This window comes from Mustela erminea, chromosome 1, assembly GCF_009829155.1.
Source record: "Mustela erminea isolate mMusErm1 chromosome 1, mMusErm1.Pri, whole genome shotgun sequence".
NCBI classification, from domain to species: Eukaryota; Metazoa; Chordata; class Mammalia; order Carnivora; family Mustelidae; genus Mustela; species Mustela erminea.
The window spans coordinates 88220650-88246745 of record NC_045614.1 but is presented as its reverse complement, the minus strand read 5'-3'; the positions used below and the strand labels follow the sequence as shown (position 1 = coordinate 88246745).

The following is a 26096-nucleotide window of genomic DNA, read 5'->3' as shown; positions in this document are numbered from 1 at the left end:
TAATCTAATCTCCATCCTTGGAGCTGAATTTTTGTGTTGGTCCATGATTAGCTTCTAGATAAATCTCTAGAACTGGAGAGACTGGATCAAAGGACATATAAACCTTAACCCATGGCAGATGCAGTTGGGGGCTACACAACAGTCTTGCCCCTTTCTTTCTTGCTGAGAAAATGTTTCATTTGGGACAACACACCCAGCCCCAAGGAATGAATTATGACAAGTCTGAACCAGTCATGGAAATCTCTGTCAGAAACTTGCCTCTGTCAGAAACTTGCTTTCCCTGGTATCTTGGGCAGGCGGGGCACATGGGAGCCAGCCAACACACCAAAGGGGACAAAAAGAGAATATTGCTGACCATGACCTGATGAAAGGAAAGCGCCTTTCCTTCTGGCATTTTATGTAATCATGAAGGCAAATGCTTGGGCTGCTAAGTCCAGGGACCGCACTGAAGATGTAACCGGGGAAGAAAGGGGCTGAGTCCCTGATGACATCCCTGGCTTTTAATGATATCATAGAGCTATGCATCCATCCAGGAATCACCTTTCCCTGGATTATCAAAAACATGTTTATTAGCTAAACACTATTAGTCAGGTTTTGTCACTTGCATATGAACACATATAAACTTGTATATTAAAATATACAAGCAACAAACAGCAGTCCTAGCTGCTGTGCATTGCCAGACTGCCTTCCAAAAGGCTTATATTGGTTTTCCTTTTCAGAAGTGAGGAAAAGCATGATGGGTTTTGCATTCCTTCCCCCACACTGGGTGTATAATGAAGTTTCTGTTTCGTTTAAAAGACTGCTTCCTTCAGGGGACTGTCTCCATCCAAACTGCAACATAGAATCTGCTCTTTGGTTCAGCTCAGAACCAAATACAGGTATCCTCCCTCTTTAAAAGTATGTGTTCAGCCACGTCACTTTTTTTTTTCTTTTTTTTTTTAATTTATTTTTTATTTATTTTCAGCATAACAGTATTCATTGTTTTTGCACCACACCCAGTGCTCCATGCAATCTGTGCCCTCTCTAATACCCACCACCATGAGAGACTATGGACTCTGAAAAACAATCAGCCACGTCACTTTTATGAAAGATCTACATTAGTACCAGGTTTCACTAACCAAAAGAAATACAAAGAGGATTTTCACTTTTGCGAAAAAGGGCAAAAAGTGAAAACAACGTTCAGTATGTATTTTGCACTGAGCCTTTACAGAGGCCCTGCCAAGCCACGCTTCTTCCCCAGGGACCGCACTCAGCATCATCTCAGCCTGCAGCAACCATAGCTTTGAACTTTGTGAGCAACCATTCATCTCAATTTATTTTGTGCATCCCTTAGCAAGATGTGTCCTAAGGTAACAGGGAAGCCTAAGAGAGGTTATTTGGGGGGTCTGGGAACACTTAACACATGTCTCCATGGAAATTAATGGTAATTGCTTCTTTGCTTACTCCTTTTCTGTTTATGATTGGTTTCATAGGAACGCTCTGCTTCTGCTTCAGGATAGCCAAGGAAACCTGTACCGAGGAAAGACTGCCCCCTAGAGGTCTATCTTCTAATGGAATTTAATGGACTACCTCAAGAATTTCAGCCTCTGCAGCAGCAGGCTTATGTAACTGGTGAGAGTGACTTTTATTACCCAAGTCTATTCAGGAAATACTTAGCACCCTTCTTTGAGCTCAGCACGGGAGTAGAAACCACGTGGAACACAAGTGCGGTGTGACGTGGCACCACTTCAGAGGGTCACAATTGTGGTTTGCACACGCAATTCAGGGATCTAATGTTCCAAGTTAGCCCTTAGCTATAAAGTCAGCGATGGAGACCTCTAAAAACTGCAAGCAGGAAGTTCGCCCCATGGCTGGGGCGCTGTGATGCGCAGAGTACTGGACAGTTTGTCTAGAGGCTGGAGTGCTTTTCCAGCTGTAAAACCATGAGAAAATCATGGAAATGAACTTAATTCATACATTTTAATTCCCATGACAACCACTAACTCATGGAAGCTTATAAATGGTTTCTCTAACCTTCCCACCTTGCAGATGAGGAAACCAGGGCCCAGATGGTTTAAGGGGTGCTGGCCTGCTCTTCTCTTAGCTCAATCCCATAACTGATTGAGTATCTTTTCACTGGGCTCTCTGATCTCAACTCACCCAAGAGAACCATCTCAATGGAGTTCATTCAAAATAAATATAATTAATAACAAGATGAGAAATTATTGTAGTAAGGAGTGACAGTTTTCTGGCATAGCTACATAGTATTGATTCTGTTACAAACTGGATTGTACTTGGGACTGGACATATATGAAATGGATATGAATGAGCCACAAAAGGGAAGAGAATCAACATCCTAAAGTTTTGTCAAAGAAGGTAATTTGGAGTCCAAAGCAAATAGAGGGTACTTTCCAGTTATAAACATTTTGCTGTGCAGACGCTGTTTCTGGAAATTGGGAATGATAAGATGTGAGGACTGAAATACTTGGGTTACTTTAGTCATTTTTCAGTCATGCATTTTAATGACTAGGACATAAAACATCTAAATATGTCTTCCAACCAGTTAGCAGTATCTACAAAGTTAACAAGTCTTCTACTTTTGGTAAGGTCTTCTGTCATGACACTTCCAATCTTCCAAACTAGACAAGTATCTTATCTTTAAAAATGGCTAGTATTCAATTCACATCAACACTGGCAGTGGTGAATAGTGAGTCAGCCGTGTAATGGCCTGACCACTTTTAAATCAAGACATCATTATGAAATTGAAGGATTTTTAAACTGAAAAGATCTTAGGCATCACTGAGCCTGATGCTTTCATTTTGGAGATGAAGAAACTAAGGATAAAGGAGATTAAGTAACTTGTGTTACTAGTATTGTGGGAAATGAGATTCTTTTTTTCAGGGGAAAAAAAAAGAACCACAAGACAAGGATGCCAGGACAAGGCTGTTAAGTGGAGCTCCTGTCTCTACAGGCAGTGGAGTGCCACAGTTTTGCTCTCTATGCTGATCCAACCAGAACCTTCAAGCCGTCTTCACCAGCTAGCATCTTTCCCACATGTTCCAGCATCCCTGAACAAACAGAAACCATCTTACCCTATGTCCACGCCTTCCTTTTTCTCCCTTAGGGCCTTGGATGTAACTATCTGCTCCAGGATCCCCCTGAGAAAATAAAAGTTTGCTTACCTCAAATGGACCGGAAAGATAGGAAAAGAAATGAAAGGAAATATGATATTTTTAAAGGTACCAAAGTAGATATTTTAATTGTCCAGGCCTGCTCAGAAATCCTGAATACTCAATGCAATTAAAGTTGCATTCAGTTCTTTAAGAACCTAAATGTTCTATAAGATGGGGTCTTTTCACAAATCTCTTATTCATTGCAAGGCTAAGATAGGCTGAACAGATGCCTCATTGATGAATAATTAATTGTTGTCTTTGTGTCTAAGCAAACTATTTCTAAGTCCCTGGATAAAAGCAGCTCTAATCCCTCACCCAGCACTTACAGGGTCTCCTCTTAACCCAGGCTCTCCATGCTCTCCAGGAGGTCCACGTGGTCCTGTCAAGCCCTTAAATCACAGGAAAAAAAAAAGTGTCACTTTAAAAGATCATCTGTTGCCTAAAGGAAAGAGAACATTAAGAGGGAAAATGAGAATCACATTAAAAGAGCAATTTAGTACTTGAACTTTAAAGCATTTGTAGCTAAATAGGTAAGACTGCAATGCAGAAAAGAGCATACTTTTATTAGAAGTCTGTTTATGTGGCCCTAGGTGTGCATTACCTCGCTGAATCCTTACAACTCAGGAAGTACATAGTGTGGGCGAGGAACCCAAGGCTCAGGGAAGTTGGACCCAGTCCTCTCTACCCCTAAGTCCCTGATCTTTCCACTTCTCCCTGATATTCCTATGCAGAAACACACATAAGAAGAAGGCTCTCTCTATCACAGACATGGGCAGCACTGACACAGCAAGATCTCATGAAAAGGGGGCAAAAAAAGAGAAAAGTATTTCTAGCGCTCCTACTATAGAAAGAGAACCAGTGAGGTAAAGCAACTTGCCGTAAGACTATGACCTTATAAGCAAATGGTTGCCTCTCTTAAAACCTACTGTTTTGCAAATGACAGTACAGGTTGATATCCAGGATCTATAAAGAACTCCTCAGACTCCACACACACAAAACAGACAATCATATCAAAAAATGGGCAGAAGATATGAACAGACACTTCTCCAATGAAGACATACAAATGGCTATCAAACACATGAAAAAATGTTCATCATCACTAGCCATCAGGGAGATTCAAATTAAAACCACATTGAGATACCACCTTATACCAGTTAGAATGGCCAAAATTAGCAAGACAGGAAACAATGTGTTTTGGACAGGATGTGGAGAAAGGGGAACCCTCTTACACTGTTGGTGGGAATGCAAGTTGGTGCAGCCATTTTGGAGAACAGTGTGGAGATTCCTCAAGAAATTAAAAATAGAGCTTACCTATGACCCTGCCATTGCACTACTGGGTATTTACCCCCAAAATACAGATGTAGTGAAAAGAAGGGCCATCTGTACCCCAATGTTTATAGCAGCAATGGCCACGGTCGCCAAACTGTGGAAAGAACCAAGATGCCCTTCAACGGATGAATGGATAAGGAAGATGTGGTCCATAGACACTATGGAGTATTATGCTTCCATCAGAAAGGATGAATACCTAACTTTTGTAGCCACATGGACGGGACTGTAAGAGATTATGCTGAGTGAAATAAGTCAAGCAGAGAAAGCCAATTATCATATGGTTTCACTTATTTGTGGAGCATAACAAATAGCATGGAGGACAAGGGGAGATGGAGAGGAGAAGGGAATTGAGGGAAATTGGAAGGTGGGGGTGAACCATGAGAGACTATGGACTCTGAAAAACAATCTGAGGGTTTTGAAGGGGCTGGGGGTGGGAGGTTGGGGGGATCCAGGTGGTGGGTATTGGAGAGGGCATGGATTGCATGGAGCACTGGGTGTGGTGCAAAAATAATGAATAGTGTTAAGCTGAAAAAATAAAAAATTTAAAAAAAACTAAATGCATATAGAAGACAAAAAAAAATCCCTACTGTTTTATGGTGACATAACATAATTTTTTTAAAAAGTACCATTAATGGTACCCCCTCTGTGTAGTAGTTCCTGCAGAGTTGGGAAGAGCCCCCAACCCTAGGAAGCTTTTTCAAATAGTGTTATATGCCTTGGTCTAGAGGGTCTATGCCACACTCTGACCCTAATGAAATGAGACTCATCTCTGAGATCTGCTTCTCAGACACGCAGGGAATGGAATGTTCTCTACACTCTAAAAAAAAAAAAAAAAAAAAAAAGCCACTTCTTATAGTTACTTGTAACTCCACCTTATCTCTTTTCTCACCTGATATAATGATAAAAGGGAGTTACTTGATTCTAAATTCCAACCCTGCAATCCAATTTACCAGCTAGGCAAATTTCTTCAACTTCTCTAAGATTCTATTTTGTGAAACAGATGTACCCATTCTATCGGGTTGCAATGGAAATTAAATGGAATAATCGATTAAAATGCTGAGTACAGAGCCTGGCATTTGGTTCTTATTATGATATGCCTAACTTTCTAAGTGTTTTGCTGGATACCTTCTACAAGTTAGAAGCCCTTAACATGCATTTATTGAATTTAACTGAATTGGATGGAAACTGAAGGCTCTCCAGTCTTGAAAGAAGTGGCATGTCCCCCACCTTCTCCAAAGTCTAATCCCCAAATTGCAGCTTATCAATTAAGCTTCCCTCAATAAAGAACCATTTCTTGGGGCACCTGGGTGGCTCAGTGGGTTAAGCCTCTTCCTTCAGCTCAGGTCATGATCTCGGGGTCCTGGGATCAAGCCCTGCATCATGCTCTCTGCCTAGCAGGGAGCTTGCTTCCTCCTTTCTGCCCACCTCTCTGCCTTCCTATGATCTCTCTCTCTCTGTCAAATAAATAAAAGTAAAAATTTTTTTAAAAAAAGAACCATTTCTTGTGACTCCCTGTGTTACTTATCAGGAAATCAGTCCCCACCTTGGGGTAAAAGCATTACTCTAATGCCATGAGGGGTACATGAAAACATAACTCCACCCCTTATCTAATCCAGTCAATCAACAGAAGCTGAATATAATAGTCCTGAGATGGATCCCTCTGGCTGGATTCCATAATTGCTTAGTAATATCTGCCATGGGCATAGGAAGGTAGAGCTGTGGTACACACACCAGGCATCTGCCTTCCCTTACATAGAAATATAATGTGGGAAGGATGTAGAGAAGGGAGAGGACACTACAGACAGATATGGTCAAGAAGCGGGTATGATGAGGAGGAAAGAGAGGAGTTGAAAATTGGAGGGAAAGTGATATTCAAATAAACACTGGAAATGGAAGCTGGAAAAGCCACTCGGGGATGGGGTACCTAGCATGAGTTAAGACACAGAGGTGGGCATGTACAAGGGTTCTCAGGGGACAATGAATAGTACAATCTTATTGGAAAGGACACTTTTGGACTGACAGTAATGAAGGATGTGGCTGAGAGGGCTTGGGTGTGAGACTAATCACTGGTGACAGGGAGCCTTGCAAAGCCCATGAGGGCATGGTGATTACTGTTCCAAGGGTTAAGGACGCCAGTTTCCATCATTCATTTCACTAGCAGCATAAGAGGGTCTTCACTAAAGATTCCAAAGAGCTGATATTTATTGCCCTTTAACTCCCAATCTAGAACTTGAACCACTAGAGGATTATTTCCCAGAACTTAAAAATAAACTGTCAAGGTCAGTTTATGCAGTAGAAATATGAGAGAAGAATATCTTCATACTTTACCCGATTTCCCCTATTTCCTTTTTCTCCAGATGACCCTGGGGCTCCACGATTACCCTAGAAAAAGAAAAATAAATACACAAAAAAGCTTTGTATATCAAGTCACACCAGAATCTTTTTACACATAGTTTCACATTCTATCCAAGAGCAGAAAGTTTCTTTACCATCCAACTTGTACGTGACAGACTAAATGCCCTGAATAATCCTTCCTTTGAAAATAATATAAATTCCAGATAACCAAGTTTAAGATACTCCACATATGTTCATGAGCTGGTAAAAAAAAACAAAAAACAAAAAACAAAAAAAAAAAACAAAAAAACAAGAGAAATCCTTAGAGTTCAGAGTAAAGAGAAAGCAATAATCCAGAGAATAGTGATTGGCTGTCCTTAGGACTTCTGATCACTCCATGAGTGCAGTGTGAAAAACCAAATCTCATCATTTATTTTGAAGTGATCTCAAGAGGACGTGTCACCACATATGAGACAGAAGCAAACAACCTCAGTGCAGAACTTAATGACATCTCACAGATGAAGTTCATTTAAAAATGAACTTAAATCAAAAGTCATCAAAAAAGGAAAAAAAAGAAAAAGAAGGAAAAAAAGGAAAAGAGAGAAAAAAGAAAATCAAATCAATCTATCCATCAACATTCACAACACATGTGAGGGAGACACCATGAGAGAGAAGCCAGCAGAAACAACAGGCAACAAAATCAGACTTGTAATGACTACAGCTATTGGAATTATCATATGCAGAATATAAAATAAGTATATTTCATTCATTTAAATAGGTTTAAAAAAAAAGAATGAGTAAAATAATAAGCAACTGTTAAAAAAGAGACCAAGCAGAATTGAGAAAGAATCAAATAGAACTTCTTAAAGTGAAAATCAGAATAACTGAAATTAAAAATCCAATTGACAGGTTAAATGGTATATTAAACACAAGTGACATAAGAATTAATGAACTTGAAACTGGAGAAAGTACTCCAAATGCAGTACAGAAAGACAAACAGAAAATATGAAAGAGGTTAAGAGACATTGCAGATAGCACAAGTTCTCACAGATTTCTAATTAGACTTCCATAAAGAGATAATAGAGAAAATGGGAAGGACAAACATCTCAAAATGAGAATTTGCTAAGGAGTCTCCAAAACTGACTGAAGGCACAAATGCTCAAATTCAAAAGCCTAACGAGCTCCAAACAGGATAAATAAAAAAGGGACCCACACCTGCACACAACATATTAAAGCCACAGAAAACTAGAAAGAAAGGAAAATTTTTAAAGCAGCATGACAATATCTTTTTAAGATTGCTGACAAAAGTAACAACAAAGAATTTGATGGATAACTTTTTTTTTAAGATTTTTTTAATATTTATTTGACAGACAGAGATCACAAGCAGGCAGAGAAGCAGGCAGAGAGAGAGGAGGAAGTAGGCTCTCTGACATGGGGCTCAATCCCAGGACCCTGGGATCATGACCTGAGCCGAAGGCAGAGGCTTCAACCCACTGAGCCACCCAGGAGCTTCTTAAGCTGGAAGGTTAAGATGGATAACTTCTTAAACAGTGCTAGTAAGAGACAGAAGACAATAGAAGCCAGAAGACTATGAAATTCCATTTTCTAAGTGCTGAAAGAAAATCATTATTTCCCCAAGATCTCTTTCAAGAAAAATGGTAAAATAAAGAAATTTTCAGAAAAACCAAAACCAAAGGAGTTTATAAACTCCATTAAAGGAAATTCTAAAAGTTGTACCTGGAGGAAAAGAAACAAGATCTCTCATGTTCCTTTGAAGGCATATGGGGAAAGTAACAAATATGAGGGTAAAGCTGGATAAGCAATGATTAAGTAAAGCAATAAAAATAACAATATCTAATTGATATAATTTAACAAAAATAAATGGGAATAAGATACTGGACTAGGCGCCTGGGTGGCTCAGTGGGTTAAGCCTCTGCCTTCAATTCAGGTCATGATCTCAGGGTCCTGGGAATCGAGCCCTGCATCGGGCTCTCTGCTTGGCAGGGAGCCTGCTTTCTCCTCTCTCTCTCTCTCTCTCTCTCTCTCTCTGCCTACTTGTGATCTCTCTCTGTCAAATAAATAAATATTTTTTTTAAAAAAAAGATACTGAACTATAACATGTCTCTCTATAATTGTCTCTCTATGGGAGACAATTGATTAGAGCTATGTTTCTAGGGTCCTTATATTTTGAGGATAAGGGCAAGTAATAGATTAGACACTGTTGAGTATGCATGCTAACATTTCTAGACTATGTATAAAATATACATATAAGTATAAAATACAGTATAGTGTTTTATATTTTAAAGTATAAATACAGAGCATAAATACCAAACTAATAGAGGAGAAACATAGAAATGAGAAACTTTCTATACCTGTTCTCCAACAAAGCCGTCAACACCTTCATCACCAGGGCTTCCCTGTGGAGCAAAGGAAGATGAAACTGTTAGGGAAAAGAGGACCAGGTGTACGTGCTTACTGCTTTGATGTTAACTTCCTTGCTAATGTTTGTTTTAGTTGGGAGGAGAATCTAGACCTTCTGAAATGGCATTTATATACTGCATTCATATATTAAAAAACAATGATCATTTTCATTCCGAAAATAGTCCCTAGTGTTATACACTGTTTTTCCTGACCGTTTTAATTTCCAAAGAAAAAGATAAGAAACTCAAATCTAAAGGATAGAAAGACTTCTTTTTCAACTTTTGCACTGGGAACAAGTCTTTCACAAGACTGAATGAAACATTTCCCACTGGTCCTCTGCAAGTTAAAGGTGGTTCTTTGGTCATTGGCATTTTTAATATAAAAAGACTGGCAATTATGTCTGAGTGAATTTACATAATGGAAACTCAGAAGATCTCTCAGATTAAGGAAGAATTAGATGGGATTATATCCATATGTATGTATTTGGGGAGACTTACCATAAGAAAACTCCTTAAGAATGGAAAACCTGAAACTAACTAAATAAGAGTAAAAACTAGCCCCTGCAGAGTGCCATCTCATCAAATATTCCATCACTTCCAACTCATGGCCCTTTGTTTTGTCAACAATCTCAGAATGACGGTTGTATTTATTATAGGGGCACCTGGGTGGCTCAGTCAGTGAAGCGTCTGCCTTCAGGTATGGTCATGATCCCAGGGTCCTGCTTAGTGGGGAGTCTGGTTCTCCCTCTGCCCCTCCTGCTCATGCTCTCTCTCTCTCCCTCTTGTTCTCTCTCAAATAAATAAAAATTAAAAAATTTTTTTAAAAACATATTTCTTATAAAGCATCTTTTGAAAAAGAATGTCCAGAGTTTTGCAAGCCAAATAAAATGCATATTACATGTGTGAAATAGTTGATTTACTCCTACTATCTGTACAAGGAAGTCGAATTTCAGACACTTTTTTTAAACCAAAGGACAGCTGAGTTAGTGCATGAAAATAAGCACACCAAACTCTCAGACTACAATTATGTGATATATTTGCTACAGGCCATACGGATGAATCAGTGGCTCCAGGAGACATGACTAAAGAAGCTCAATCAGCCCTTGTCTGTCTTATTCATCACTTTGTAATCACTCCAAGGATAATGTGGGGAACAGAGTTGGTACCTACAAAAATATCTTTCAAGTGCATGAAGGAGCGAATGAGTACTTTGCCTCTGAATCTGAATGTAAAGTCGTTATCCTACTGTGCCATCTCCTTTCCTATCAACTTGTACTGGCCTCCATCTCCCATTTGACTACCAATCCTTGAATTCAGGAGCCACTCTTCAAGAGCATCATGTGACAGATATGTTGGCTTAATTACTACAGATAAGTATACATTTTCATATATGTCCCTGCTTTATACCATTCATGAACATGGCAGTTTGGCTACTAAGATCATCCCACATATCCCCTTGTCAAAAAATTTTAAGTCCCACCTCACGTACACAAAGGAAAAGCAAGTGGACTCCGGACTGTTTTCCAAAGAAATTGCTCTCTAGCTTAAACAAGAGGAAGAGGAAGGACAGTCACCTACCTTCTCTCCTGAAAATCCTCTTGCTCCCTAAAGTTAGAAAGTAATAAAAAGAATTGAGCTTGAATAAGATTTTTAAACTTTTGTTTCACTTAGGAAACCACATATTCCTGAATTCCAAGAAAATGCAATGAGTAGACGGAAATGAAGATTTCCTCTTCAGCAACTATAGTGACCATCACAGCACTCTGATTATTACCACTCCCCTTTGCCTGTGACTTGGAGAAATTCATACCGGTAACTCCTCACATAGTAGGGGTGAGCAGGAAATGGCAATGACCTGCCACTTATTAATAGCACAATCATATGTTTTCAAACAAAAGTGAGAATACACTGGCTAGGAAGCTTAAGAAGCTTAAGAAGGCTCCCAGGAACAACAGGAAAAATTAATTGAAGTGTACCTTATTAGAATGTACAAAATATGGTGGCTATGGTGAGACAAACTCTCTAGAGGACTCAGAGATTATAGAGAAAATTTACTAGCCTTATTAAAGGAGATTCTCTAATCCTGGAAGGTTAAGAGACATTTATGAAACCACCGAAAAAGTAGCCCCACCCTTTAGTTCTTTAGGCTTTGAAATTTCAGTATTTTCAAACCCCCTTCCAACTGCCAGAGCTATGACTTGTCCTGAGGGCATTTTCTGGTACCAGAGCCTATCCACATGCAATGCAGCTCAGGAGTGCCGAGGAATTAATACCCACTGGGAGCAGCTTGCAAATAATACCTGATAGAATTTGGGGTATAAGTACCTCAGCTCTCTCCCCTTGGGTGGGATCACATTGAGGTACATGTTCAACATTGGTTCACACAGTTCCTCAGCAGGATTAGGCTCTATCTACCCACCATGGTCATCTAATTGATACCATACCCTTTTTAGGTCACCTTTCTTCCTTAACTTCTCTCATGTCTTACTAGTATTTACTGAGACCCCCTCCTAAGAAACTGTTTGCACTTGATTCTTTTCCTTAGGCACTACTTCTGGGAAAACCTGAGTCTGAGAAAGAGCTAAGACACTATGTTGAAAAAGTAAGATGTTCATCAAACTCAAGGGATAAAACCAGGACAGGGAAAGAATTCCCTGTCTATACTCACCTTAGGTCCTCTCATACCTGGGCAACCTTCCTCACCTCGGGGTCCAGGAAGGCCTTGGGGGCCTCTTTCTCCCTATGGAATAAAGACACACATAGAGACAGTCAAGCAACAATCTTCACCCAATAAAGACCATCAGAATGATTAAAATATGACACTGTCCTTAAAATTACTTCTATAGCCTCAAAGACCTGATCAGATCACCTACAAGACAATCAGAATGCTCATCTATCAACTACCCATACTGATAACCCCAAATCTTACAAATCCGTATTATCTGTATTTTTTGACTAATTCATTCAAGCCAGAGGGACAAAACTTCAGTACCCACGCAAAACTGAAGGTGTGTCTGAAGATTTCCTTCTGGAAGCTAGAACTGGATAAAGTTTTCCTTGTGGTTCTACAAAGAATCAACCATTATTTAACTCCTTTTCTTCTAAGTGAAATCCTGCCCATTCCTAAGGTATAGATCATACGACACCTCCTCCTCTGAGAAGCTTTTTCTGTTACATTGTGTGCTATTACCCGCTTCTGTGTTATATTGTTTCCTGCTATTTTGAGAACTTCTAGGAGACAAAGACATGTATTTGGAATTTATCTATGGGTTTCCAACCCTAAGTAGACTGTGTGGCATGCAGCAGACATCCAATCAAGATTTGAAGAATGACTTCCTAAATTACATTAGTGAATATAAACTTTTGATCTAGGTATTGGATAGGGAAGGGACTGGTAGATACTATATCTTTGCCAAATTGATTAAATATAAATTAGAAAGCATTGTATATCCCATGAGCTTTCATCAGGAGGGTCTACAAATGTAATCTCACTTTGATTTAATGAGTTCAAATAACTTCACGACACCAGTTGCCTGGGACAGTAAAACAGAACACAGTAAAGTGAGAAGCATTTGGATCAAAAATGAAAGGTCCTGGGATCAAGTCCTAGTTCTGCCTCCAACTTGCTTTGTGAACTTGGATAAGTACATGACTCTATGAATTACAATTTCCTCCATTTATAAAATGCAGACCTTAGTAATACTGATGCTAACCATTCATGGGATCATTATATTGAATGCATGAGAATCTGCACTGAAAGTACTTCACAGGCGCCTGGGTGGTGAAGTCGATTAAGCATCTGACCCTTGGTTTCAGCTCAGGTCATGATCTCAGGGTCGTGGGATCGAGCCCTGCATCAGGCTCTGGGCTCAGCATGGGAATGTGCTTGGACTTTCCTTCTTCCTCTGTCCCCCTCCCCCTGCTCATGCATACTCTCTCTCTCTCAAATAAATGAATCTTTAATATAAATAAATTAATTAAATCAATAAAATCTTTTTAAAAAGAAGGAAAAAAAGTACTTCACAATTTACACAGATTGGAAAATGAGGTGTTTTGTACTTAAATAGGAAAAGATAATGAGAAAAGCACAGGTTCTGACATCAGACTGACAGGGGGTTGGGCACAACTCTAAAATTCTCCATCTGACCTTATAAGTCACTCTCTCTCTGAGTTTTGAGCCCCACATCTATAAAATGAAAGTATTAGCCCGTATCAGTAGAAATGTTACAAGGTGAAATGTCTTAGTGGGTACAAAATGCCAAATGCAAAGCCTCACACACAGTAGATGTCAAGTAAATGTCCGTTTCCACCCCCCCTTCCTCATCTGCCTGCACTTTTAGGTTCAATACATGGTGGTTAAGTATCATCTGGAAAATTTAATTTTAAGATATCTCTTTACTCTTTTGTCCTACACAGTGTTACCAATCATGAATAATTGGCCGTTGCCTTCATTAGGAAATAGTTGCGATATACAAAACAAACGTCCCTAACAAAGGAGCACAAAGGGAAAATTCTTAAAGTTTATTTCTAACAAAACAAAACACTCTTAGGATGGCTGTTATCAAAAACAAAAACAAAAAGAAACTAGTGTTGATAAGCACGTGAAGAAACTGGAACATTTACGCACTTTTTTGTGGGAATAGAAGAGTTCAGCTGCTGTGGAAAACATATGATAGTTTCCAAAAAAAAAAAAAAAACCTAAAAATAGAATTACCATATGATCTACCAATTCCACTTCTGGGTATACACCCCAAAGAATTGGAAGGTAGGTTTCAAAGAGGTATTTGCACACACATTCATAGTGGCATTACTGACAACAGTCATAAGGTGGAAGCAAGCCAAGGGTCCCTTAAGAGATAAACTGATTAAAAAAAAAAAAGTGTCCTTATACATACAGTAGAATACTATATAGCTTTAAAAAGGAAAGAGATTCTGATATGCTACAATATAGATGAATCTTAAGGATACTATGGTAAATGAAATAAGCCAAAAATATAAATACCATATGATCCTACTTAACAAGGACTTAGAGTAGTGGAATTCATAGAGACAGAAAGTAGAATGGTGGCTGGCAGAGGCTGGAGATTGGGGTCATTGGGAGTTAGTGATAATGAAGATAGGGTTTCAGTTTTGCAAGATGAAAAGTGTTCTAGAGATGGATGATGGTGGTTGTTGGCAACAATACTAATGTACTTAATAACTGTACTGCACACTTAATAACTGAACTGCACACTTGAAAATGGTTAAGATGGTCAATTTTATGTTGTGTGTCATTTGCCACAACTAAAAATTTAAAAGAAAATTGTGAAGAAAAATAAAAAAAAAAAAACCTACTCTCATGACTTCTATTCCCAGTTTCTAAAGTTTTGGTTGTTATACAGATATAATTAGGTATGAGTTCTCCCAAAATTATTCCTTAGAAAAAGGGATATTCTTAAACTTGAGTTTTCACAAAGATTCTCATATTTCAGAATCCTCTGCCCATTGCTTCACCTTGAACAACATAGTGTTGACACCCAGGCAATGTTAATATGTTTATTTATGGGATCCTCAAGGATATCACCTACCAAATTAGTTAAAAGAGGAAAAAAATAGAGGTAAAGTAATCTAACAGAGATCACTTATTTATCATATTTGACCGTGAGGTCTCACAATTTCAAATGTTAGATGCCATGCAAGTAAGATTTTTTAAAATCACCTTTCAAAGCAATAGAACTCATGGTGAAGACCATAAAAATATTCTCACAAGAAAAATGAGGCAACTGGATTTTGAAACAAAATAAATTTTCAGTGACAGACTTTATAAACAGATCTAAAAAGCAGTTATCTTAGAGATGCCTGGGTGGTTCAGTTGGTTAAGCATCTGACTCTTGATTTTGGCTCAGATCAGGATCTCAGGGTCGTGAGATCGAGCCCTGCTTCAGGCTCCTTGCTGGAGCATGGAGCCTGCTTAGGTTTCTCTCTCTTCCTCTCCTTCTGTTCTCCCCCTGTTCTCTCCACTCCCCTTACACACACACACACACACACACACACAGACACACACACGTGGTTTATCTGAAACAACTTAGACAGAAATTAACAAAATATACTCTAGAAAACCAGGTAAGGTGTTTCCAAAACAGGATCCAGTAATGCTGGGAAAACTGATAAAGAAACTCTGTGGGAAGAATTTTTAATACAATTATTAAGCCAGAAAGATTATAATAAATCAAAAAATATACCACAGTGTTCTTGGGAAGGTTCACAAGTGGCATATGAAGGAGGGAAGGGGGAAAGGTGGCAAACATTTGGATAAACACTTCTTAAAATTAATAAAAATATAAATAATAAAAAATTGCTTGATAAAATATGAGAAAGAAAAAAAGCAGAATTTCTTATTAAATTACTTTACATAATGAAAGACTTTAAAATGTTAATGAGTAATTAAATAAGTCAAATAATATAAGTATACATTTGTCACCTATCCTTCAAAGTTTATATCTTCTAATCGAGCAAAAGAATTTTTTAGATTATTCTCATGAGAAAACAAGAATCACTTTATAATGGGCAATGTCAAATTGTTTTGAAAACAAAATTTGGGTTTACAGTGTTTTTCATTCAAATACTAAGCTCTATCCTGTTTAAAAATTGGTCTCCCATTTGTCCACACTAGTGGCTTAAAGCTATGAACTATAGCCATGATTCTATGGAAAGAATAACATGATCATAAACTGTTCAGATGCTAGGCTGGTTCAAGTTATTTTTGAGAAATGAGAATAATAACATTAGTATCTTATTTTGTAGATGAAATGAGGAAATGTATACAGAATGTTTAGTCATGCATCCAACACATATGAAGTCTTCAATAAATGTCAACTAGTTTTGTTCCTACTGAAGTTACATAACTGTTTTGGGGAACCCTAGATAATCTAATTTGATATATAAGTCTTTGATAGGTGACCAATGCATATTTAAACCACCATCTCATATGAGGTATATTTTGAAAATCTATAGAATTCATGAGTCAGGCAGATGGTCTTTTCCAAAGATGGCCAGGACAAAACCTCAGTGCTCTTCTGGAACCTTGTCACACCCTCAATCAAAAAGAAGGGTCTACTTGACTTATTTCGCTAAGCATGATACGCTCTAGTTCCATCCATGTTGTCGCAAATGGCAAGATTTCATTTCTTTTGATGGCTGCATAGTATTCCATTGTGTATATATACCACATCCTAGAGCGTATCATGCTTAGCGAAATAAGTCAAGCAGAGAAAGGCAACTATCATATGATCTCCCTGATATGAGGAAGTGGTGATGCAACATGGGGGCTTAAGTGGGTAGGAGAAGAATCAATGAAACAAGATGGGATTGGGAGGGAGACAAACCATAAGTGACTCTTAATCTCACAAAACAAACTGAGGGTTGCTGGGAGGAGGGGGGTTAGGAGAAGGGGGGTGGGGTTATGGACATTGGGGAGGGTATGTGCTTTGGTGAGTGCTGTGAAGTGTGTAAACTGGTGATTCACAGACCTGTACCTCTGGGGATAAAAATATATGTTTATAAAAAATAAAAAATTTAAAAAAAAAAAAGAAGAAGAAGGGTCTAATCCCTACCCCCAGCCACCTTGAATCCAGTCTGGAGTTAGTGACTGGGCTGTACAAGTTACCACATGACTTCTGAGGCTTCCTCAGAAGATTTGAGCTTAGCCTTGGTCTCCTGGAATCCTCCCTCTCAGGATGGACCCTGCCCAGTGGGAGCTCCCTCTCAGACCCAGCAGCCATACCTGTCCTTGAACGACCATGGCCTATCCTTCTCCCATCACAGCCAAGCTCCAGAGAGTGAGAGAGGAAGTCATCTCTGCAGGGGGCCCTCCAGCTGCCTAGTCAGCCCAGCTCAGACCTCAGACACCTAGGAGACAGCCACCCACTCTTCCGGTCTTAGCTCACTAACCCCCACCCCGCCCCACTGTGCCCCAGAGCCCATGGATATAATAAATTGATTGTTGTTTTGGTTTTGTAGGGGATAGGGAGGAGGGGGGAGAAGAGGAGTAATAGATAACTTGAACAATGAATTAGCTCTTTGTCGTTACACGCTTTCAATTTGAATCTACAAATTACAGCCCCATTCTGAAGCCTGCCATCTGCAGAGAGATGTCTCAATCATTACGCAGACCAATCTGACCTACTCTGGGGGGGGAACAACATTAAAAACCATTCAGAAGACAACATATTTTGTAGTTATCTTCTCTTTCAAGAAATGCAGGAAAAAGAAAACGACACATGCTAGAGCCCTACACACCACACAGAGCTACTGAACCCTTGCAATGTATCTAGTCCAAACTGAGATGTGCTATAGATATAAGATACACACAGGATTTCAAAGACAGTGTATTTCTAAAAAATAAAATACTAACCATTTTGATATTAGTTACATGTTGAAATAATTATATTTTGGATAGACTGGGTTTAATTGTTAAAAATAACTTCACCTCCCCAATGTCCATAGCACGGGGTGTGGTGCAAAAATAATGAATACTGTTATGCTGGAAATAAAAAAAAAAAAAATAACTTCACCTATTTCTTTTTATTGTCTTTAAGATGGCTACTATGAAATTTTAAATTCTATAAAATTATATGTATCACTCACATTTTATTCCTAGCTCTGTACTGGACAGTCTTTATAAACCACCTTGGTTTTAGGATGTTAAGACAGCAGAAAAGGGGGACAGGGGCGCCTGAGTGGCTCAGTGGGCTGAGTCTCTGCCTTTGGCCCAGGTCATGATCTCAGGGTCCTGGGATCAAGACCCACATCGGGCTCTCTGCTCAGCAGGGTGCCTGCTTCCCCCTCTCTCTCTGCCTGCCTCTCTGCTTACTCTTGGGATCTCTCTCTATCATATAAATAAATAAAATCTTTAAAAAAAAAAGGGGGGGGACAAAATTATCTCTTACTCTAGACAGACAGGGCTTGTTCATGTTATTTGTCTGGAATTGGTGTCAATGTTCCTAATAGGTTGATAAGACTCTAAATTATTCTCTTAAATTTGGCCAGGCTAGGGGCACCTGGGTGGCTCAGTGGGTTAAAGCCTCTGCCTTCGGCTCAGGTCATAATCCCAGGGTCCTGGCATCAAACCCTGCATCCAGTTCTCTGCTCAGTGGGGAGCCTGCTTCCCTCTCTCTCTCTCTGCCTGCCTCTCTGCCTACATGTGATTCATCTTCAAATAAATAAATAAATAAATAATCTTTTTAAAAAATTTGGCCAGGCTTACTGAACCATAGGCCAAGCAGTCAGAAATAAAATAACATTTCTAGGACATTTTAAAACATCATAAAAATGGAAAGGAATATTTTCACCATACCTGAACAAAATAGCAAAAATCCACAGCCCACACTTTAGAATGTATTTCTAACATCAAAGACTATAATTGCAGAGGCAAAATAAAGACAGAAAAGTTGAGCGATTCTCCCACAAATATAATCAGAGAAATGAATTGGTTGATATAGCTCCCAATAGCTACATTTCTTTTTCTAATTTCTGATGATTTTCCAAGTTCCAGCAGCCTAAATATTCAGAACAGTAAAACAATGTACAACCTGAGGGGGTGATGAGAACATTAATGCCTAGATATCCCAGCAGTTTGAAAAGTGTAGTCCAAGGACCCCACAGGTCCCCAAGACCCTTTGGGAAGGGGTGATCACAAAACTAAAACTACTTTTCCAATTACACAAAGATGCTATTATCTTTTGTAACTCTTATTCTCTTCCAAGTGAACAGCAGAGTTTTTAAGAAACCACAAAGCAAGTGATACCACAACCGACTGAACACAGAAGTGGACATTTGAATCTAGTTATCTTCTAATAAACCAGGTATTGAAAACATGTAAAACAATGCCACTCTTCTCACTTAACTATTTTGTTTTGGAACATATCGTTATTTTTCATTAAGGAATGTCTCATTTATATTAAGGGCTTGTTTTTGTTATTTGGGAGTAAAATAAATAAATATTTTTAAATTATTTCCGTTTGGGGCTCCTGGTTTGCTCAGTTGGTGAAGTGACTGACTCTTGATTTTGGCTCAGATGATCTCAGAGTCTTGAGATGGAGCGTGGTGTCGAGACTGTGCACTAGGCATGGAGTCTGCTTGGGATTCTCTCTCTCCCTCTGCCCCAACCCTTCCCCATGAGCTCCCTCTCTCCCCCTCTCTCTATTAAACAAAATAAAATAAAATAATAAAATTTTCTGAAACTACATCAACAGATGTTTTCTCATCATCCCATCTAGTTTTTAGTGTAATTTACTCTTTATCAGGAATTGAGTGAAATGTTTCATATACATATTCTGTCATGTTTAGGACATCTCTGTCAGGTACATACTATAAAACTTATTTTATCAGTGGAGAAATGGATGCAACGATAGTTGAATATCTCACCTTTTCTTGCCACATTGTGTAAGTGATGTACTGACTGTTTGAATCTAGGCAATCTGAATAACTTTAGAGAGAGTAAAGATGCCCTGAGACCAAAAGTTTGAGAACCAGTGGTATATACATATCGACTTTAAAATAGACACCTGTGGTAAAGTGGTTTTCCACAATTAAAAATTAACTGAAAACGATGGCATTTAAAAATCCTTGAGAGACTATGGACTCTGAAAAACAATCTGAGGGTTTTGAAGGGACGGGGGGTGGGTGGTTGGGGTACCAGGTGGTGGGTATTATAGAGGGCACGGATTGCATGGAGCACGGGGTGTGGTGCAAAAATAATGAATACTGTTATGCTGGAAATAAAAAAAAAAAATCCTTTTGATATCATATGTTGTAATAATAGATGGGCCCTGTCACATTACAGCCCCTCTGGTAGCAATTCTTTCTATAATATCCATTTTTCCCCACAGCTAATCACACGATGGCTAACTTTCCCGTGCCCAGGGATGTGTCCAGGGTTGTAAACAAAATTTTGGTGAGTAACTATATAACTCTATCACCTTTTTGACCACTCAGAAAGGCATCTGAGGGATCTTGTTATAAGAATGGCCTTAGTTCTCTTCAATTTATTTTGTTAAATTACTTACAAACACAGATATCTCATTAATAGTAACAAATTACCTGCAATTCAGCTCACAATTAATCATTACTATTACATATATACCCACTAGACACAGCCCACATTTTCAATTATCTCGAATTCAGATTAAAATGACCACCTTTCACCATTAAACACATTTTAGAGCCTGTATCTACAAAATTTGTCCACCTAACATTTGTTATAACAAATTATTATTTTTATATACATATTTAAGCCCATTTTAAATGGCATAGATTAGAAAAATCTTCATGACTTAAATGCAGTTAAGTATTTCTAATATTTGACCCATTTTACCATATTCCTTCAAATAAAAAGTTTAAAAAAAGAGATTCAGTACTTACATGTCCACCTTCTTCACCAGGATGACCAGGTAATCCATCAGCACCTGGCCTTCCCTGAGAAAAAAGGAAAGCAAAGGAAATAACTTGGATTCTAAATCGTTTTCTTAAATCTACATGAAATAAGAATTGTTGTTAGTAGGGTCCTGGGTGTCTCAGTCTGTTAAACATCGTCTAACTTGGGGCACTGGGTGGCTCAGTTGTTAAGCCTCCACCTTCGACTCCTGTCAAGATTCCAGGGTCCTGGGATCGAGCCCACATAGGGATCCCTGCTAGGTGGGAAGTCTGCTTCTGTCTCTCCCACTCCCCCTGCTTGCATTCCCTCTCTTGCTGTGTCTATTTCTCTGTCAAATAAATAAATAAATAAAATCTTTTTTAAAAAAAAGTCTAACTCTTGATTTCAGCTCAGGTCATGATCTCACCATTATGAGATCAAGCCCAACATCCAGCTCTGGGCTCAGTAAAGCTTGAGATTCTCTTTCTCTCCCCCTCGGTCCCTCCCCACTCATGCTCTCCCTCTAAAAACAAAAATAATAATAATAAATTTAAAAATTAAAAAAAAAACCTGTTATTAATAGATACCTTTTTCTTGCTGAGTTGGCATTTTATTGAGAATCAACTAAATGTTGAGCACAATGTATAGGGACATGAAGAAACAAATACTTTTGGCCTTTTTTTTTTTGCACACAGTAGTTTTAATTTATGGAAAGTTTTTTTGGAGCCATTTTTCTTAGAAACCCATCTCCTGAATGTATTCTTCTAATAGAAAATCAGTCTGGTGATTATCACGCACAAAAAAACTTGAATTTTAAATTAACATATCTTTATTCTGTTTATGGCTTGTCTTGAAGTAAAAACTTGAATACCTGTTTGTCTTAATAACTGGCACGTCAGCCTACTTTTATTTTTCTGAAATACCATTTTAAGCCACTCTATTCAGAAAATCCAAACCAAAACTAGTGGGTTAAAGCCTCTGCTTTCGGCTCGGGTCATGATCCCAGGGTCCTGGGATCGAGCCCCGCATCGGGCTCTCTGCTCAGCAGGGAGCCTGCTTCCTCCTCTCTCTTTCTCTCTGCCTGCCTCTCTGCCTACTTGTGATCTCTGTCTGTCAAATAAATAAATAAAATCTTAAAAAAAAAAAACAAAAAAAAAAACTAGTTTCTAGTTAAATGTTTTAGGAATACTGCTCCTCTTAAAGAGACCTTTGACCTCGTTTTTCAAAATGTCAGTAAGCAAAGGTGTGACCATCTATGCTACTTATGAGAAATGGTTGTTTATTTCTGTCTGACTCAGCTGTTTAGTCTCTTGCAATCTCTTTCTCTTTCTCTTTCTCTTCTTTACTTCTTCTTAGATAACCAAACACACAAACCATTTCCTCTCAGGGAACTTTGGCTTGCCATGTATAGTCAGATGTGTTTACTTGATTTAAAAATTGTCAATAAGATACGGGAGCCATATTCTCTTTGGGATCAACAAAGACATGAACATCAATACAACCAACCACTGAATTCTTAGAGACAGAAAGAGCAGAGAAGTCAATTATTCAAAACATTCCCATTTTTGGCCTTTGTGGCTGAGTCCTGAGTTACAAAATAAAAACATGTCAAGAGGTTCCCAAGCTTGATTTCTTGATTCTCCAGTCTGATATTTAAGAATAATGCAAGGGGGAAAAATCTTGTGCTAAGGCATATCTACAATTTTTCTCAAAAAGTCATTATATACTTTATACTCTTCTAAATCAAGATTGATGTGCAAAGTCAGTAAGAATTCCAACAGCCTCACAGAAAACCACACAAAGAAAGAATGTGAAAAGATGGGGAAAGCCAATGGGTTTGATTCAACCCTACATGAGGATTTGTGATGATGCCACCATCATAAAACTGTAGTTCATGTGTGAAGGATACTCATGTCTCTGCATAACTGAGGACCATTTTTAATGAGATTTATTCTCCCTTAATAGTGGGATGTGGTAATTTTGCTATCGCTTCACTGTGGAGTTAAAAGAAAGACTCAAAGTGATCACTCATGAGCCAGCGATTGTATCTCTCCACAGAGTTTAATGCCACAGAATGGAACAGTCAGTTCACAGGGGAACTTCTGTAAACTTCTTTCTGTAAAGAAAGAAGTTGGTGCATGAGGGAACATTTTGTAGACAAGTGAAAACTGCTATGCAGCAGGGGAGTATGAGAAACTTGTCTGTGAAATTATTTGTCAAATAAACATGAGGGGAAAGCATAATATAAGGGAAAGAACGTGAGCCTTGATATCAGGTAGACACAGGGGCTTAAGTCCCAAAATGGCTCTTCGAACCTGTGTGACTTTGGGAAAGCAATGTTCCCTCTCTAAGCCTCTATGCCACACCTGCAAAGTAACATTCGCCTCAAAGGTTTGTTAGAGGGCAGAATTAGCAAAGGTGTGTTAAAGACAGAACACAGGGCTTGGTATGTTGAAAAGCCCTCTCTCACCCACACCATCCACATCTAACAATTCTCACCTTGCTCCCGGGGTTCCCACTATCGCCCTGGTACCCATCTTCTCCATAACACTTTATACATATGTTGCAGCATCTTCTTTCCACAATTGAGTCCTGAAAAGCAGAATTCATGTAACATGACTTTTTTTTTTTTCCATCTCTGTTAACCTGTGTCATACGACGCACTAAAAAAGACAAAATTCCCTCTGGTTTTTTAAATTATTAGGGTGAATAAACCTAGCGAAGGATGGTGTTAAAAAGGAAAAAATACTTACAAGTTGCTTCAGTAAGATGTTTGGGAGGGATTGCAGTGTGATGCTCAGGGGTTGGTTATATAGGAATCCTCTGCCAAATTCTAGCTCCTGGAGCTCTTCTAATTTATGCACACCTTCCAGGCCAATGAAGAGGAGCCCAGAGAGTCCTTCAAAATACCAGCAGGTAGGAGAGTTACTTGCACATCTTTTGAACGGTCTTTGTCCTGGCCCTAGACAGTCGTGTATCATCTCACCCTTCCTATATTCATCACCAGTCTTTTCTCAAACTGTATTTTGGACCAATGAAATGGGAGCAGAAGTGGCATGTGTCACTCGCTGGGAGAAATTTTCAGAACAGTGCATAATTTGCCCCATTTCCTGCCCCCTGCCACAGGAAGAGACCCTCTTTCAGCCTGGGTCCTTAAGGGATGAGAATGAGACACAAAGGAATGGTCATAAGGCCTAAGATAAATATATTCTAGCTAATTTAAGCCACTGGGATTTGAAGGTTGTTTATTATTGCAGTGTGAGCCCATCCTACTGAGGAAGGCACTAAAAAATCATGTGGATTTGCCCACATAACAGAGAACAAATGGACAAGAACACTTTTCAGATTGGCTAGAAATCACCATTCATAGAATTTCAGAATAAATATTTGTTCATATTTTGAACAGTAAATTCACACACACACACACACACACACACACACATCAGTTTTTGGCTATTGTAGATAAGCTACTTAACAATCTTGTGGTTAAAAAGTTGTTTACATGTTCTTAATTGTTCCTCAAAATAAATTTCTAGAAATGGAAGCCTGATCTAGCACGTAGACAAAGTTTGCCATCTTTTGTCAAATGCTTCAAATTCCCTTCCAGAAGATCCACAACATTTTAAACTTCCTGTGTGGTGAATCCAACTGGGAGCAAGTTATCACAGCAAATATTCCAGCACCTTGTTAACCAAGGGAAAGCATCAACTCAAGAGGAATATTCTGGACATACTCTATGGAGAAGGGAGAGGGGCACAGGGAACTTGAGTGACCGCTTGTTCACCTTGAGTTTGCCTTCGAGCTTTTATGACATAAAATGGGAACAGAAGAGCAAGGGCGTACAGCTCCACAGGTGGTACTGCCCAGCTGAGGGAGCTGGGGAGCCCTGAAATCCAGCCAGCCTACTGCTCTTCAAGCCAAGTGCCCCGGCACTGGGTCGCATACACCCAGAGCATTGGCATCTCGTTCTGATTTCACCAAGATGCCGCAGAGACTAGTAGCAGCCCTTGGGGGATGGAGAAAGAGGAAGAATTAATGAGCAAAGGAGGGAGGAAGGGCAGTGGAGAAAGCAAAGCTCAGCCTGAGGGTGATTGCAGAGTTTAAGGAAAAGAGATATGGACTGCTTGGTAGCCTACAATAGCAAATGAGACCCCATTTATCAGGAAGTAGGAGTTGCACATTCAACCCTCTAAAGCAGATGCCAAGCTGGTAACTGATCAGTCCTGTCTCAGTCAGTGACCCTTGGTTAGGGTCAGGGATATGGGACCCAGGGTTCTCTCAACCCTGATTCATACAAAACAAAAGCCTTGTGGGCACTGATCTCCAACCACCTGGGTTAGTCTGTGGAAGGCTTAATGGAATCCAGTACCATCCAGAAATCTGAAAGAGGATCTTAAGCCCTCAGCTGTGGGAGGAACACCCAGGGCAACTACAAGCACTTACCTTTGCTGCGGAGAAGCTCAGATGTTATCTTCAGTTTCTGGAAACTATCATCCAGTCCATCTGTAAACACTAAAAGGATCTGTTGTTTATGAGGGAGGGGGTGGGAAGGGTGAGGGAGAACAGGATGGCAGGGAGGAAGAGAGAGGAAAGATAAATGCTGGAAGTTACACATTTTGTAAAACTCCAAGGATAAGCTTAGCTTTTCTTGTTGTATCCAGCCTTTCACCCTGTTTCATTTCACCCATTTATTTATTTGTTATTTTATTACACATTCACTTTTACTTCAACATTTCCATGGACAGCCGGCAAAAAAAAAAAAAAAAGAATTTGAACCAGCTTAATGTGTCCCCTTAAAAATACCTTCCAAAAATGGTCTTACAATGTTCAGATTTATCAATGCAAAAATACCAAAATTTTAATGCAGTTTTATAATTAAAATGGGTTATATTTACTCACAGAAAATTTTAATTTAAAAGTGAATTCCATATTTTAAGAAAGAAACCCACTGAATGCATGATTGAAGGAAAAACTAAATATAACTTGCAAAGTCTGGGGATGTCATTTCCTAAAAAACATCACATAAGACCTTTTCATCTCTGCAGTCTTTAGTGGGGTGTAGTTCTTGGGCACCAGGAAGGGAGGACCACTGACAAGCCATTAGCTAGTTACTAAAGATAGTTCAAAGAGCTGACTGGAAAAATAATGGGCCCTACTCTACTTGATAGTCAGTGACAGATAAGGAGCTGTTATCTTCCAGGTTGTCTTTGGAATGAACTTGTACCATGGAAGAATCTGGATCTCCATGTTGTGAGCAACTTGAGGGCAGGGATTTATCCTTTTATCTCTACTAGCATTATTGAGCACAGAACCTCTAGGGCTTAGTAATTATCTGTTGATTGAATGAAAACATATCCCTTGTTGGTCTTTACTGAGTAAGACTATGGTTTTCCTCTGTGTAAGTGATTCTACTGGAGATTCTACACAGAGTTTATTGGTTTATTGGCCTCAGTTACAAAAGCCTTATCC

General features: G+C 39.0%; 1 protein-coding gene across 1 annotated transcript in view; it reads right to left on the bottom strand.

Annotated features, from left to right (window-relative positions):
- LOC116584439 (collagen alpha-4(VI) chain-like) overlaps positions 1-26096 on the bottom strand; it is a 109631-nt gene that overhangs the window by 49090 nt on the left and 34445 nt on the right. The window contains 10 exon segments of the mRNA XM_032332781.1: positions 3072-3137; positions 3479-3541; positions 6810-6863; positions 9188-9232; positions 10814-10840; positions 11904-11975; positions 20636-20689; positions 23127-23219; positions 23381-23526; positions 25071-25149. Of these exon segments, the coding sequence (XP_032188672.1) occupies positions 3072-3137; positions 3479-3541; positions 6810-6863; positions 9188-9232; positions 10814-10840; positions 11904-11975; positions 20636-20689; positions 23127-23219; positions 23381-23526; positions 25071-25149 (699 nt within the window).